This window comes from Helianthus annuus, chromosome 4, assembly GCF_002127325.2.
Source record: "Helianthus annuus cultivar XRQ/B chromosome 4, HanXRQr2.0-SUNRISE, whole genome shotgun sequence".
Taxonomy (NCBI): Eukaryota; Viridiplantae; Streptophyta; class Magnoliopsida; order Asterales; family Asteraceae; genus Helianthus; species Helianthus annuus.
Window position 1 is genome coordinate 56,902,524 of NC_035436.2, and position 17,461 is coordinate 56,919,984.

General features: G+C 40.1%; 1 protein-coding gene across 1 annotated transcript; it reads right to left on the reverse strand.

Moving 5' to 3' along the window:
* Positions 1 to 15,430: 15,430 nt before the first annotated feature.
* On the reverse strand, positions 15,431 to 16,569 carry LOC118491281. Its single transcript, XM_035988910.1, has 2 exons — positions 16,127 to 16,569; positions 15,431 to 15,540 (listed from the first exon to the last, which is right to left on the reverse strand). Exons 1-2 carry the CDS (start codon positions 16,472 to 16,474, stop codon positions 15,523 to 15,525), a joined length of 366 nt encoding a protein of 121 aa, XP_035844803.1. The 5' UTR covers positions 16,475 to 16,569; the 3' UTR covers positions 15,431 to 15,522.
* Positions 16,570 to 17,461: the final 892 nt, after the last annotated feature.

A 17,461-nucleotide genomic window follows, 5' to 3' on the forward strand; every position in this document is an offset into this window, starting at 1 on the left:
CCGGTCAGCTTACGGTCCGTAAGGCTAATCCTTTACGGTCCGTAAAGGTTGCACCCTATTTCCTAGCCTAGCTGAGTTCGGTTGTAGCTTAGGTGAATCAACACTTTCAACCAATCAGCATCTAGCAACGAATTAATTAAGATAATTATCAACTAGTGTTTGCCCCCCTCGAGTTTTAGGGGCCCTGATCCTGATTCCGATTATTCCGGAAATTTCAGGGTTTATGCCAAATTACTTGGGTGTCTTAATTAGGGTTTTCTTATTGGATAATTATTATCCTAATTACGGGTTTTACTGACAGTTGTTACATCCTCCCCACCTTAAGAAAAATCTCGTCCTCGAGATTTACTGGAAGAGATGTGGATATTTTCGCTTCATTTCTGATTCCAGCTCCCAAGTGTATTCTGGTCCTCTCTTTGAATTCCACTTGACTTTGACCAATACCAGTCTTTTATGCTTGAGGAATTTGACTTTTCGATCTTCAATTTCTAATGGTTTCTCTACGAATTTTAATTTTTCGTTTACCTCTACATCCTGTAGAGGGACTACCAGGGATTCGTCTGATAGACATTTCTTGAGATTGGATACATGAAATACCTCATGTACTCCAGCCAATTCTTCTGGTAGTTGTAAACGATAAGCTACTGGTCCTATTCGTTGAATCACCGGGAATGGTCCAACGTATCTTGGACTCAGTTTTCCTTTCTTACCGAATCGTACTATACCTTTCCAAGGAGAAACTTTTAAAAGTATTTTATCTCCGACTTGAAATTCTAAAGGTTTGCGACGATTGTCTGCATAACTTTTCTGACGATCTCGAGCTGTTTTCAGTCTTTCCTTGATCTGTGTTATCTTGTCAGTAGTTTCTTGTACTATTTCAGGACCTGATAATTGACTTTCTCCGATTTCTGCCCAGCATACTGGAGTTCTGCATTTGCGTCTATACAGTGCTTCGAATGGTGCAGCTTCGATGCTCGAATGATAACTATTGTTATAGGAGAATTCTATTAATGGCAAATGGCTATCCCAATTACCACCAAAGTCAATTACACATGCGCGGAGCATGTCTTCTAACGTTTGGATTGTCCTTTCACTCTGTCCGTCTGTTTGTGGATGATATGCAGTACTTAGATTTAGTCGAGTTCCCATTGCTTTCTGAAAACTTTTCCAGAAATGAGAAGTAAATCGACTATCTCTATCTGATACAATGGAGAGTAGGACTCCATGCAGGGATACTACTTCGTCCACGTACAGTTGTGCTAACCTTTCCATGCTAAAGGTTTCTTTCATTGGTAAGAAATGAGCTGATTTGGTTAATCGGTCTACAATTACCCAAATTGCATCATTACCTCTTTTGGTTTTGGGTAACTTAGTAACAAAATCCATTGTTATGAGTTCCCATTTCCATACAGGCATTTCTAGTTGTTGAAGTAATCCTGAAGGTTTCTGGTGTTCGGCTTTGACTTGTGAACAAGTTAAACACTTAGATACGTATTCGGCTATATCCTTTTTCATTCCTATCCACCAGAAATTGTTTCTTAAATCTTGGTACATCTTATTATTTCCTGGGTGTATGGTATACCTAGATTTATGTGCTTCTTCTAAAATCTTATTTCTTAACTCTCCTTGCTTAGGTACCCAAATTCGTTTCTTATGGAATCTCCAAATTCCATCTTTTCCTTGTTCTAGTTCTTTTAGGTAACCTTTCATTCCTTCAGCATAATCCGTGATTGCTGTTTCCTGAACCTCCTTGATTTGTGCCATTAAATCTACTTGTAGATTCAACCTCAGAGCACTGACTCGTTTCTGTTTCTCATGATACTTACGACTTAAGGCATCGGCAACTACATTTGCCTTTCCTTCGTGATATTGAATATCACAGTCGTAATCGCTCAGCATCTCCATCCATCTTCTTTGCCTCATGTTTAATTCTTTTTGCCCAAATATATATTTTAAACTTTTATGATCTGTATAGATAGTAAATTTACTTCCGTACAGATAATGTCTCCAGATCTTAAGGGCAAAAATTATGGCTCCTAATTCTAGATCATGAGTCGTATAATTCTCTTCGTGCTTTTTCAATTGTCTAGAAGCATACGCAATTACCTTCTTGCGTTGCATCAACACACATCCATAGCCTAATTTTGAAGCATCACAATATACTTCAAAGTCTTCTGTTCCTTCGGGTAAAGCTAAGATTGGTGTATTTGTCAACCTATGCTTTAAAATCTTAAAAGCTTCTTCTTGTCTAGGTCCCCATTCAAACTTAGCAGCTTTACAGGTTAACTTGGTTAAAGGGACGGCTATCTTAGAAAAATCTTTGATAAATCGTCTATAGTATCCAGCTAAGCCTAGAAAACTTCTTATCTCCATTGCTGTTTGTGGAACTTTCCATTTTGTAATTGCTTCTATCTTAGAAGGATCTACATGGATACCTTCGTGATTTACCACATGTCCTAAAAATTGTACTTCTTGCAGCCAAAATTCACATTTCGAAAATTTGGCATAAAGCCTTTCTTTTCTTAACAAGGTTAAGAGAACGTGTAAATGCTCACAATGTTCTTTTTGGCTTTTGGAGTAAATAAGTATATCGTCGATGAAAACGATTACAAATTTATCCAAGTATGGTTTACAGATCCGATTCATCATGTCCATGAATGCTGCTGGGGCATTCGTTAACCCAAAGGGCATGACTGTAAACTCATAATGACCATACCTAGTTCTGAAAGCAGTTTTAGGTATGTCTTCTTCTTGTACTTTCAACTGATGGTATCCGGATCTTAAATCTATCTTAGAGAAATACCTAGCTCCTTGAAGTTGATAAAAAAGATCATCAATCCTAGGTAATGGGTATCGATTCTTAATCGTAACCTTATTCAATTCCCTATAATCGATACACATTCTCATAGATCCATCTTTCTTTTTCACAAACAACACTGGTGCACCCCAAGGGGATGAACTAGGTTGTATGAATCCTTTGCTTAATAATTCTTCTAATTGCTTTTTCAATTCTAACATTTCGGTAGGTGCTAATCTATATGGTGCTTTAGCTATTGGTGCAGTACCTGGAATTAAATGAATTCTAAACTCTACTTCTCTATCAGGTGGTAATCCAGGTAATTCTTCTGGAAAAACGTCTGGGTATTCTGACACTACTGGGATGTCCTGAAGTTCCTTATCTTTAGTGTTAATGATTACTGAAATCATATACACCATTTCCTGCTTTCTCGAATAACTAGCCAATTTCATTACTGAGATGAATTTTAGTGGCTTTCGAGGTCTATCTCCAGTAATTAAAATTACTTCTCCGGAAGGTGTTTGAATTTCTACAGCATTTTTATCACATAGGATTCGTGCATGGTTGGCTATTAACCAATCCATTCCTAACACTACATCGAATCCGGCTAAATTCATTGGTAACAAATTTGCAGAAAACCTATGGCCTAATAATTCTATTTTTCCTTCTTGCCAGATTTTATCTATTTTCACAGAATTTCCTTCTGCCGTTTCTACTGTGAAGATTTGCCTAAGAGTGGTTAAAGGTAACTTAAGATCTTGGCAAAATGAAGTATTGATAAAACTTTGGTTTGCACCAGAGTCAAATAATACTTTTGCGAACACATCATGTACTAGGAACGTACCAGCTATCACATCTGGAATGAGTTCGGCTTCTTGAGTGGTTAGCTGGAATGCCCGCGCATTTCTCTTTGTTGCTCCTTCAGCTGGTTTGACTTGGTTGGCTACAGGTTTAGCTAATTTAGGACATTCAAATTGAAAATGTCCCCATTCTCTGCAATTATAACAAATTCTTGTTTTCTTCCTGCAGTCTTCTTCCCGATGTCCTTTCGTCTTGCAAAAATTGCAAACCATATTGCATTGTCCATAATGCTTCTTTTTGCAAATTTTGCAGAAGGGAGATGATGAGGATTGCCCGGTTCCTCTTTTCTTAGTATTACCCACACGAAATCCTTGGGTAATCTTTTGAGCTAATTCTTTCTTGCGATCTTCTTCTCTTGTGCGTACTAGTTCATCTGTTAGGGTATTAGCTAATTCTACAGCATCGTCAATAGTACGAGGTCTCGCAGCTTTAACGATGTTTCGGATTTCACTAATTAGCCCCCAGATGTAACGAGAAATAAGTACCGGTTCTGGCGAAGCCAGTGTTGGCACTACCCTTGCGTATTCAAAGAATGTCGAAGTATAGCCCCGACAATCTACCCCTGTCATGCGGTGACTAAGGAATTTGTTTGCCATTTGGTCTTTTTCATATTCGGGACAGAATTTTCTTTCTACAAGATTCTTAAATTCTTCCCAACTCATGGCATAGGCTATCCTTCTTCCTTTTGTCTGGAGGACCGTATTCCACCATTCTAGTGCTCCTTCTTTGAACAGATTTGATGCATACATCACCTGATCCTCTTCAGCACATTTGCTTATTGCGATTACTGCTTCGGTTTTCTCTAACCAACGCAGTGTTGCAGTTGCCCCTTCGTTACCTGCAAATTCAGCGGGTTTGCAAGCAAGAAACTCTTTGTAAGTGCAACCAGGCGTTGCAGCTTTTATTCTTTTAGGGAGTGGGGCCTGTTGCGGGTCATGATTGTCATGATTGCCGCCTCCATTTATGCTGTTACTGCCGTTATCTTCCGGAGTACGTTTACTAGGAATTAATTGTTGTGGTTCGGCAGGTTTTTGAACAGCAGCCACAATTTCTGGAATAGCATGGGCTATCCCTTGGGCGATAAAGTGCTCGATATCTTGTCGAGTTATATATTGATCTTCTTGTTCTTGCTCAGATTGATTTACTTCATTAATTGGTTCATTGTTAGCGTTTTCCATCTGCTAATTGGTAGAAATTATTAGTGTCTAACTTATTAATAATAGAATTCACACAGATGAACACATAAATTATCACATCATACAAGCATAACCAAAATTGTCGATTTCTCGACTTTCATTTTGTTATGGTATATTGTATATGCATCCGTACACACCGTATCTTACAGAGTTTTATTGCCCATTTTACAAAGTTTTTAGGTTACTATTATACAATACGGCTTCCTGTGGTTTAACTGACATTTCTAGTAACGATGTTCCCTCTCATCGTACTTCCAAGTTAGATGCTCTCCCATTTCCCTGATCCTATTACCCGTACCTATCAGTTCTTCACCGAACTGACGGAGTTCAGCTAGGTTTTCATTACTCATGGGAGGATTTGGGATTGGTTCTGGGTCGAATTGTGGAAGGAAGTTATAAGGACTATTGACTATGTTTTGAAATTGCCAGTCGTTTGTCCACCATTCCTCCAGTTCACCTAGTGGTCGGGTATGGATTAAAGGTTCGGGAATAGCCGGTGCTACGTTTAAAGGAAATTGGACTGTAGCCGGGTAAGAATACAAATTAGTGCGGATTGGGCTTATAACCTCACAGTTTCCTAATAGACGGTCTATTTCGTCTTGAAACGTGATTTCTTCTAGTTGTTTAGAACTTTCGCCAATCTTTATTCCCTTTTGCTTAAGATCTATTCCTATTTCCTTTTCGAGTGGTTTCGAACTTTATCCAGTTTCTAGTTCCTTTCCCTTGCTCACACTCACAGGATTTTCTATTTTTGGAAGTCTCCTAGTGGCAGGTTTCCTACGACGTACTTTCCTCCACCCTACGTATCTTCTCTTCTTTTTAGGTTTGGCTTTTTCCAGCGGTGGAGCTTGGAATTCCACGGGTTCTTCTATGTCAGCAATGTAACCAGTAAAGTCGTGAGAGACTTCGATAGGCACTGGATATAAGTTGAGATTCTGAAAAGCTTCCGACATCTCATTCATGCTGCATAGTATATATGCAAAATACAAAATGCACTGTTAAGACTTTGGAACAAAGTTTAACAAACAAACACTGAAGTTTTATTGCATATTACTTTGTACAGAAGAAAACACACTAGGATTTATTTATTTACTGGGTAGTGATTTTTCTTACTAGCCCCAACTTATCAGATATTTAGAGATTTGCATTTTCTGCTACAGTAGCTGTAAAACCCGTGAGGATCACAATGATATCAATCTAACCTTGTGAAAGTGCGGAAACCAAACACAAGGTGATTCAAGAAACAATATAAAGATCAAATAACAAATAATAAAGATGAATCAAACCGAAACTTGCATTCAACTGAAACGAAGACTGATACAAGATCGGATGGAACTCGGTTCCCTTGCTTGGTGTCGCCTGCCTTCAACTATTGATCAACAACCCTTAATCAATAGATTAAGGGTGTTTAAATACTAAACATGTAGGCCGATTCCTAGGCCCATGCGACTACCATCTAGCCCAACCCACAAGTGTTTAACCCAAAACATAAACAAACTAAATACAAGATCAACCCCTAAACATTGTTAACCTACATGAATAAACCTTCAGGTTCCAACAATCTCCCCCTAGGTTTATGCATGCAGGTTCTTCTGTCTTCAGTTGCTTTGATGACCACCACTCATATTATCCTTGTATCCACCAAATCCTCGCTTGTGAATATGCATAACAGAGGCCACTGCAGACGTCCACCCCTTTGCAATTTCTTCATACTTTTCAGTAGCTCTGATTTGGTTGCTCGCCAGCACTTCAATATCTTCAACTGCAAGATTCAACAAATCAATCTGATCGACCAAACAATAGCTTTCATCTCCATCACAAACAATCACAGCTTGACCAAGACGTTCATTATACGCCCAAAAGTGCATTGTCTTCAGCGCCCCTTTCGGAATCTTTCTAACCAAAGGAATTGTCTTTTCTTTGTCAGTAGCGGACCAGTGCACTATCTTCATCCGCTTGTTTGTATATGGATCCCTGATTCCTTTTGCTGGTTTAACAGTGGTATCTGCTGTACGCATCGAGGGAAAACCTTTTGCAACTTCCCTTTTCAATCTCTCGAAGAACATACGACCAGGTCCATTAAGCTTATCATCCACATAAGGTTTATTTACCAAATCTGTTAAATCTACCTTAGTGAATGACTGAAATTGCCCTGAACGCTTGTACCATTCGACCGGTCCAACTTTTCTTTTAATCCACCACCTGTTACGATCATGATCATAACCCCAGCTAACAACACCAGATCGATTCCCTTTCTTATCATAGAGAGTTTCACCAACATCCATCAAATGATGTGTTGCATGTGCATCTTCATCATCAGGATTTGCATTTTTGTTCTTCAGAATTACAAACTCTCTCTTCTTCTTCAACCTCTCTGCTTTCGCTTTCTCTGCTTCTGGATCAGTAATCCTTTCAAAGTACTTTTCCATAGCAGCAGCCTTTTCAGCATTATCTTTCTCAAAAGCTTTCTTTCTGTTCTCTACATCAGTGGGATCAGAAAACTCTTGACCAAATTTCTTTTCAAGCTTGCCTCGCAGATCATAAACAATATTAAACAATAGACCAACATCTCCCTGCAGTTGTTCAATCTGTTGATCTTTCTTCACAATGGTGTCTTCAAGTTGTATGATCTTCGCATCTTTATGAATAGAATCTTGTTCGAGCACAACCAAGCGTTTCTTCATTTCTCTCATACTTACAAACTCATCATCATCACTGGAATCACTGTCGAAAGGCATTCTAAGTGGTTCAATAGGCCGTTTACCACTTGAACTGCCCGGTTCTTCATGAATAGTACCAGAAGGTCCAGCACTAACAGTATCAGAAGGCCCAGCTTCAGTGTGAGCTTCAACATTAGGTACAGCTTCAGTTTGAACTTCAACATGAGGCACAGCTTCATTTTGAGCTTCAACATTTGCCATAACTGTATCATCACCTTGAATTCCAGCATCAGACTCAAAGAAACTATCTGTAGTAGTGGTGGTGTCATCAACATTTGTTTCGAAATCAAACTTATATAAACCTTCAGCATCATCAGCAACAGTTACGGATTGATCTTTGCTTTGTTCGATAAACATTCCAGGTCTAGGATCCCGTCTTTTCCTTTTTAGCGGAATATCATCAGAATCCCTTGGGCTTTCTTCAGGCTCTTCAGTAGACACTGACAGATTGGTAGGAGGATTACCCATCGTGTCAGCCACTTTCTTTAACAACAGAGCCAAATTCTCTGCAGAAATCACCGGATTAACAGTAGAAACAGCATCAGCATTGACTTCAGGAGGAAGTTCAAAGTCATCATCATCAGAATCACATGCAATCTCAACACCTTCATCGTCAGAGTTAATAGTGATACGCTCTGGCTCTGGCTCATTTTCAGTACTCCTTTGAATGTCATGTTCTTCAGCAACTATGGCACGTGCAGATACGGCTTGTGCCCTGACTGGATTCTCAACAACATCTTCGGTCTCTGCAAACTGACCGAACTTCTCTAACTCAATCAAACCCTCAAACTTCTTTTCTGTTCCTTTCTTTGTTGTAAGGGTACCAAAACAGGCAGGACCCATGGGCTTTAACTCCAGCGTGTTACCCGATCTTCTCAATTCAGGATAACGAGCATTCAGAATCATCTGCACAAACCTAGGATACATCAAAAACTTATCCTTTCGTAGCCCAATAGCATTCCTTTTCATTGCCTCTAGAACGTATCGTGAATAGTTGAACGGCTCATTTGTAATCACGCAAATCAATGCAGCCGTCTGCGTTGTGTTTAGTTGATCAATTCCCCCTCGGTTCTCTGTCATGCACAATAGGAACATATGCAATAACAAACGCCAGTATGGATGAACAAACTTTTTGACCAGAGGAGGAAATCTTCCTTCATAGCTTAGACGTGGCAAGATAGCTTCAATTGCTCCAGCAGCAAGCTCGATTGGATCCGTTTCTTGATCATTAAACTGCAACGCTTCCCTGATAACCTGCTCTGTCACAACAATCTTCGTTCCGTCGATCTCAGCAGTTATCGCTCCCTTTCCTTCAACAATTTCCACCTTTGCAGTCTTCCAGAAATCTCGTATAAGACTTTCATACACAACCGGATTGTCTCGAAGAGCGTGAACAATACGGCAAGTATTTAAGCCTTTAATCAAAGACGTGTACAACTGCTTGTGCTTTACAGGTGGAGGTGCCAAATACGCAACTTGATTGTGAGAAGCAATAAACTTTAGGTCCATTTTCTGCACATCACACAAAACGTATAAGTTTCCAATAACACAGTGATAAAAATTAAAAATAAAACAAACACTGTTACTGTTCACTCGTAACCAAGAGTCGCAACCCAAGGTTTCGAGTCGAAACCATGAGTCGCAACCAGGATAACTGAGTCGCAACCATGAGATTGCGAGTCGCAACCATGAGTCGCAACAGGCCAAAATGAGTCGCAACCATGAGTCGCAATCTTGAGGTTGCGAGTCGTAATCATTGGTTTCGAGTCCTGTTGTTCTTGATTGCGACTGGAAACTTCATCGGAAACTTCAACATGTCATCGGAAAATTCATCGGAAACATCAAATCTTCATCGGAATCTTCATAGATTCGCCGGAATCTTCAACAATCCTGCAAAATCTTGAAGTATGACGTCACATTTACCTGTTGATGATCTAACTTGATTGCGAGTCGCAACCGGAATATGAGTCGGAATCTGATTACGGCCGGAATTTCGAGAGAGAATTCAGAAAAGGTTGCGAGTGAATAATGAAATAATGACTCGTAATCACCTTATATATGACCACTGTTTCTCATGGGCCAAGTCTATTGGGCTTGGACCTGATGGACTTGGGCTCAATAAATATTTTCAGCAACTAATTTAAACAACCCAATTAAGAAACCGAATTTTTTAAATAATAACCCATCAAACCCATTGAGCATTATTTTGCAAAACAAAACCTAAAACAAAAATAAATAATAAAATATTATTTACAAAAAATAAATCAGGAAATTTGCATAGATGCTCAGGGATCAAATCACAGGGTCTCGGGCATGACTTCACTTATCAACACTGATCTACTAGAGGATGATCTAGACGATTGCCAGTATATTTGTCCTCTTAAACTCATCTCCCTAGATCTTTTCCATATAACTGCCTGTATCTCTTTTATCATGTTTTGATATTTTAATAATGAGCACCCAAACAAATACTAATCAAATCCCGGAATTATGCACAGCTCACTCTATCATGCAAGCAGTTTCCCTACCACATATTTCACAAGCCCAATCCAAATTTCTGAAATCTTAACTGGGAATAGGTTGAGAAAAGAACAGAATAGATCTTAGAATGAGATGATATAATATACAGATCAAATGAGTTTTCTCAATTTGATATAGGTTTATTGGGTTTCTTTTGGGCACTAGAGGGCCTCTTTCGGGTGTTAATTGATCTACAGATCGACAACGTACAGCTAGGTCAGCATGTATCTGGATGCAGCAGAAGCTGACGTTGCCTAGCACCTCCAGGTCAGCATGTATCTGGATGCAGCAGAGGAGGTACACGACTTTTTCAGATAAGATTTCAGAATCAGACCGAAATTGTGTGTATCGGGAAAAGCATACAAACATTCAAATAGACATGAGCTAATTCCAAGTGATTTTCTTTTCTGAGGTCATGTACTGGTTTAGTTCTGAACAGAAACAGCTATTGTTTCCAATCTTAAGGATAGAGCCTACCAACACATCATACTAGAGTCAAACAATTTCGATACTGGTCTTACATGAGTCAGCCCTTGACCATAAAGTGAAAATTCATTTCATTTCCCAGTCCAGCCATACTTCCTTTTGAAACTCTTTTTGTATTTTTCGATTTTTTTCAATGTTTTTGTATTTTTCGATTTTTCTCCCCCTAAATTTGTGCATAAATAAAAACTATCTAAGAATAGAAAACTTTATGAACAAATTTACCTACGAAAAACAAAACAAAACAAAATATGCTCAATCAGTAAAACGGATCATTTTCAGAAAATCCACAAGCACTCTGAATTTCGAGCTGCTGACAGGTTTAGTGAACAAATCGGCAGCATTTGCATCTGTGTCGATTTGTTCAAGCGTAATCAGACCTCTGTCAAAACAGTCTCGAATGAAATGAACTTTAATATCAATGTGCTTGGTTTTGGAGTGAAAAACAGGATTTCTAACAATTTGTATTGCAGCATCATTATCGCAGTAAATAGTAGTGTTAAGATATGTCAAACCATAATCCTGCAATTGATGTTGCATCCACACCACTTGAGAGCAAGAAGCAGAAGCAGCAACATACTCAGCTTCAGCTGTGGATATCGCCACCGTTTGTTGTTTCTTGCACTGCCAAGAAATGAGCCGATCACCCAAAAATTGACATCCCGCAGAAGTGGATTTCCTGTCACTGTCAGTACCTCCAAAATTGCTGTCAGAGAAAGCAAACAAGTCAAAATTGGAATCTCTCGGATACCACAGGCCAAACCGAGGTCGGCCTTTAAGATACCGAAAGATCCGTTTAACAGCAATAAGATGAGAAGTTTTAGGATTAGCCTGATAGCGTGCACAGTTGCAAACAGCAAACATGATGTCCGGACGGCTAGCAGTGAGATACATCAATGACCCGATCATTGACCTATATTGACGTTGATTTACAGACTCTCCTTCTTCATCTTCAGTCAACAATGGTCTCTCAGCCATAGGTGTCTCAGCAGGCTTTGCATCCGTGAACTTGAACTTTGCCAGCACATCATCCACATACTTCCCTTGATGAATCAGAATTCCTTGCGAACTCTGCTTGACTTGAAGGCCCAAAAACAGAGTCATCTCCCCCAGAGCACTCATTTCAAACTTTTTCTTCATAACTTTCTCGAATTCCTTGCATAGATCCTCGCTTGTTGATCCGAAAATAATATCATCAACGTAGATTTGAACCAAGATTTGATCATTTCCTACCCTCTTGATGAACAGAGTCTGGTCAATAGTGCCACGTGTATATCCATGAGCCAACAGATGTTCTGTTAGGGTGGCATACCAAGCTCGAGGAGCCTGGTGTAACCCATACAGTGCCTTGTCTAACTTGTAGGCATAATCAGGATGATCTGGATGCACAAATCCTGGCGGTTGCTCGACAAAAATTTCTTCCTTCACATCTCCATAGAGAAACGCGGTCTTGACATCCATCTGATAAACAGTGAATCCCATGTATGACGCGTACGCTAAAAAGATCCGGATGGCTTCAAGTCGTGCAACCGGAGCATATACTTCATCATAATCCAGTCCTTCGATTTGCCTAAAACCCTGAACCACCAGTCTTGCTTTGTTTCGAACGATGCCTCCTGCAGAATCCTGTTTGTTTCGAAATACCCATCTAGTTCCAAGCTTACGCTTTCCTGCTGGCAACTTGACAAGCTTCCATACTCCAAGTTTTTCAAACTGGTTCAGCTCTTCGTGCATAGCATCTACCCAGCCAGGTTCCTGCAAAGCTATATCAATGGTTTTAGGTTCGATTTGAGAAAGATAACTAGAATATAAGCAAGTGTTAATGGTCCCTGATTGACTCCTGGTCAAAACTCCTGCATTTACAGGACCAATCACATTTTCGATTGGGTGATTGCGTTGAACGCTCGTCGGTATGGCCAAATCTGGTACCGTCTCCTCTTTAGTGGTGGTGTTGCTACACTCCCCCTCATCAGGTGCACTTGTAGTGTGAATTACAGAAGAAGTGACTGTACAATCCTCAGGGATTGGATCAGGAAACATTGCAGAGTCACTGGTTGATGCGCCTTCAGGGGAATGGTTAACCACCGGTGTCGGTGTAGGATGTTGCGTAAACACCATTCCCGGTGGATCGACAGTATGATGCTTCACAATTTCTTCCATCTGTACTTCGTCCTCTGTATCTTCAAACGACAATGGTTGTTTTGGAACTGATTCACCTGCAACTGAAACATCACTTGACAAAATGTTAAATGATTTAAACAGAGCAGAATAATCATATAACCAATCTGGACCGACTCTAGCGTCCGTAGCATTCTCTTCAAGCCATTCGATGTTGCACGACTCAACGACTTTCCTAGTTACTTTGTTGTATACCCGATAAGCAGAGCCTTTAGCATATCCAACAAAGTAACATTCGTCACCTTTGACTTCAAACTTTCCATTTGAGTCCATTAGTAATAATACACATGGGCAACCAAAAATACGAAAGTGTGAAACCGAAGGTTTATGTCCTTCCAGAATCTCATAAGGGGTTTTCATGTGACGTTTATTAACTAAAGCATGATTCTGGATATAACAAGCCGTGCTAACAGCTTCGGCCCAAAAGAAGCTAGGAAGCTTTGAATCAGCCAGCATGGTACGTGCTGCCTCAATTAGAGTACGATTCCTTCTTTCAGCCACTCCATTCTGTTGTGGAGTTCGAGGCGCACTGAACTGTCGATCAATTCCCTTTTCACTGCAGAACGTATCCAAAGTAACATTCTTGAATTCTGTCCCATTGTCTGATCGAATAACCTTCACCTTAGTACTCGCTTGATTTTCAGCCAAAGTAATGAACTGTTTCACCAGTGCAGCAGTTTCGTTTTTGTGACTGAGAAAATACACCCATGTGTAGCGAGAGTAATCATCGACGATTACTAGACAGTAGGCTTTCTTCCCGATACTCAGCACATTCACTGGACCAAAAAGATCCATGTGAAGTAGTTCGAGTACAGCTTTTGTCGAGGGTACTGGTTTAGACTTGTGAGGTTTTCGATGAGCCTTCCCTTTCGCACAAGCAACACACTTCTCTACCAACATGAAATCCTTGATCAGAAGATCTCGTACCAATTGACCTTTAGCTAGACGATTCAGATTTTTCATATTCACGTGCCCGAGTCGACGGTGCCACAATAAACCATCATGCTCTGAAATCTTCGAGAATAAGCAGGTGATCTCTTCACACGGCTTCTTGTTCATATCAATGACGTAAGCGTTTCCTTTTCTTTCAGCAGTCATCAAGAACCAGTCTTCTGGAATAACGATCCCAGGCTTCAGAACATGACATCCCTTCTTCGTAAAATGAACTGAATTCCCTCTATCACAAATCTGCGAAATGCTCAACAGATTGTGTTTCAGTTCTGGAACATAATTGACATTTTCAAAGCTGAGAACACCGTTTTGAACAGTTCCTTTCAAAGTGATTCTGCCAGATTCACCTCCCGCAAATGAGACATATCCACCATTAAATTCTTTGACATTCACAAGCTGGGATAAGTCTCCTGTCATGTGCCTGGAACAGCCACTATCCATGTACCAGAGGCGCACGGTAGTCCTCCACAGCTGTTCCTGCACGAGTAGCGGGATTAGTTAGATTTAGGAACCCAGCCCATAGTGGATCTGGGTTTCCCTTGAGCATCGAAATACGTTACTCTTTGCCACACTAAATTCTCTTTGTTTAGAAATTTTGAAACATTTCTGTGTGCGGCCTTTTGATGATATGACTTCATTGGATTGGATTGCATGCCATTGACCTTAGGTTTCCAAAACTGTCTTGACCAGTTAGAATTTAAACTTTCAAAAGCGTTACCAAAATAATTTCTCTGATTACGCTGAAAATTTGTTTGTCGATTCTGATTAAGGCGTTTGGCTGCATTCCAATCCTGATCAGAAGGTCTAGTCCTATGATGATCTTTGCTCTTCATCGTCTTAGTCCGAGCAGACTTCATAGACTCCGAACATTTAGATCGATTAGACGTAACTTTCTGACTTCGCCCTGATGATTTCTTGTCTGGTGTCCTTGGGAGTTTACCACAATTTCTGGCAATGTGGCCGGCAATGCCACAGTTAAAACAAGTTTGACGCTTCACATTTTGAACATTTTTGACATTAGGTCTCTGCTTGTTCGATTTCATGTGATTCAACGTTTTAGTTTTCTGACCATGTTTGATTTGTGGTTTTTCTTTAATCAACTTTTCTGCTGATGATTTCACCCTTTTACCAACCCCCTTTTCCTTTTCACTTACTCTTGATTCCGAATTTGAACATGTATGAGCTTCATCCAAATGTGTTTTATCAACACATTTATCATCTGAAACTGATTCAGGTTCACTTTCCGAACAAGAAGAAGTTTCAACAGTATGCTCTTCCTTAATGCATTTCTCGAGTGAAACTGATTCAGGTTCACTTTCTGATCCTGAAGAAGTTTCATCAACTTGCACTTCCTCAGAGCATTTACTTTGTGACACAGGTTCTGATTCATTTGGTAATTCGGTTTCCAATGGGGTCCCACTAGATTCAACATTAGGGACACCCACTGAGACAGGTTCAGAAGAAGAATCAGGATACACTTGATTTTCTTGAGAAATAGTTTCAGTGGTTTCACTGAATGCATCCTTGGGGACCGCACCTGTAACATTATCACAAGCTGAAACATTTGATATGTTATCATCACAAACATTAGCTGAAAAACAATCATCACCACAAATATTGTTCAAATCATCCACACAAACATTATCAGTTTTGCCCAAAACATCAGGCTCACAAGACGAAACAAACGCAGAAAACGACGCAAACAAAGAATTAGTAAAAGCAATGTCTGACTCAGTTGGTTCAGAATAATATTCAAAATAAGGTTCAGAAATGTTTGAAACAATAACTGGTTCACTCCCATGAACATCATCACATCTTACTTCTGAGCTATCATCTGCACATGACAACGAGATGTTAGGATCAATTGTGCCTTTAGGAATAAACTTTAAAGGCGAGGGCTTTTGTGGCTCAACAGTTTTGTTGTGAACAGACGATTTGCTAGATGAGCCATAAGTCATTTTGCTTTCATTCAAGATCTCCTCCTCAGACATTGGCAAATAAGAGTAATTGTTATTGTATGGAGGAGGAGTCTGATTGTAACCCAAACCCGACCCTTTCTTCTTAGAGTAAGCCAATTGTTCATCACACAGATTTTTTACTAACTTACTGGAGGAATCAAATTTCTTGATATTTAATTGATTGATTTGATATTTGTCTCTTACATTCTCCAGTTCCTTAGTTACTTCACATAATTTTTCTTTGACTATCATGAGTTGGGCTTTAGCTACACTGACATCGTCCTTTAGTTGAACGATGTCCTTACGCTGAGCTTCGACTTTTTCTTTGAAAAGTTTTTCATTTTTCGTTAAAGTGAAATTTTTTCTTTTAATTTCATTGTAATCTTCGATTAGCTCAGCGTTGTGTATTCTATAAGCCTCAACACGTTCCCTACATTCAGGAGTGCAGAAAACTGAAAGTACCTCTTCTTTGGTGAGACCTTTGACAGGTGCTGACAGGATTTGAGTCATGAAAGCGAAATCGTCAGCAGCAGTCTCTTCCTGTGGCTCAGGGTCATGCTCGTTTGAGGTCATGAAAGCAATGTTAGAAGTTGCAGCTTGATTATCTGGAGCTGATATGTTCAGACGCTCAATCTCAGAAGACCAGTCAAAGTTGACATTTGGCTGCACCACCAGCGCTTGTGCTAATCCCTGCGGCTGTGGACTTCCAGAGGCAGCTGCATCTGCTATACTTGTAGTAGACACAAGAGCCCTTTCTCGATTAGGAGTAGCTGGTTGTGCAGGAATAGTAGGATTCTGATCTCTGTTCATGGGTGGCTTCGGGCAGTTCCTAGCATAGTGTCCTTCCTCATGACAGTTGTAACAGCGAAGATTGAAGGGCACTTTAGAAGCTCCATTCCAAGCGTTACCCCACCTGTTTTTACCCGTTTTCTTCACAAACTTTTGAGCTCTGAATGCCGCCATTGCCATTTTCCAGGTGATATCCATTTCTTCAACATCATCTGGATGAATCTGTGACAAATCATCTTGACTCCACTTTGGTGGATCAAGCTTCCCTGCAAGAAAAGCATTCAAACAGTTGATTACAGAAGCTGCTATGTCTAGCTTTTCCTTTGACTGACTTGCGAAGAATGCCATCATCTCATTGTTCGAAGAGTGAGCTGAAGCAGAGGCAGCAGCAGAAGTCTTTCCAGCATTTTGAACTGAAGCTGGAGAAGCTGAAGAGACGATTTGATTTGAGGATCCAGATTGAGAGACAGAGGAATTATTGCGAAACATCTGAAATCCTCCTTGTGATAGAAGAGCTGTGTTGCTGTCGCTAGACGTGGTTGGAGCTATTGAGAAACCGGCAGCCAACATGCTGTTCTTGTAGTTAGTCTCTCTCTGCTTGTCATCCAATTCACAAGCTTTGATATGCGAGATCATCTCAGACAGGGTGCATCTTGCAAGATCTTTGGTCTTCTTGATCATGGCAACATGATGATCCCAACTCTTGGGCAAAGCATTGAGAAGTTGTCTGTTGGTGGAGGCGTTTGTGGTATGAATTTCTTCCATCTGCATTTGAGTCACCAGCTTGACAAACCTTTGGATCTGATTATCTACTGTTTCACCATAAATATGGTTGAAGTTGTTGAAATTTTGTTGCAGCAAGTTCCTTCGACTTTCTTTCATATCTTCGTTACCTTCATACACTTCTACCAGAGAGTCCCACAGTTCCTTGGCAGATTTGCAGGTGCGAAAGCCCATGGCAATATTAGGACCCAAACCCATGGTCAAGTAAGAGAAAGCTCGATCATC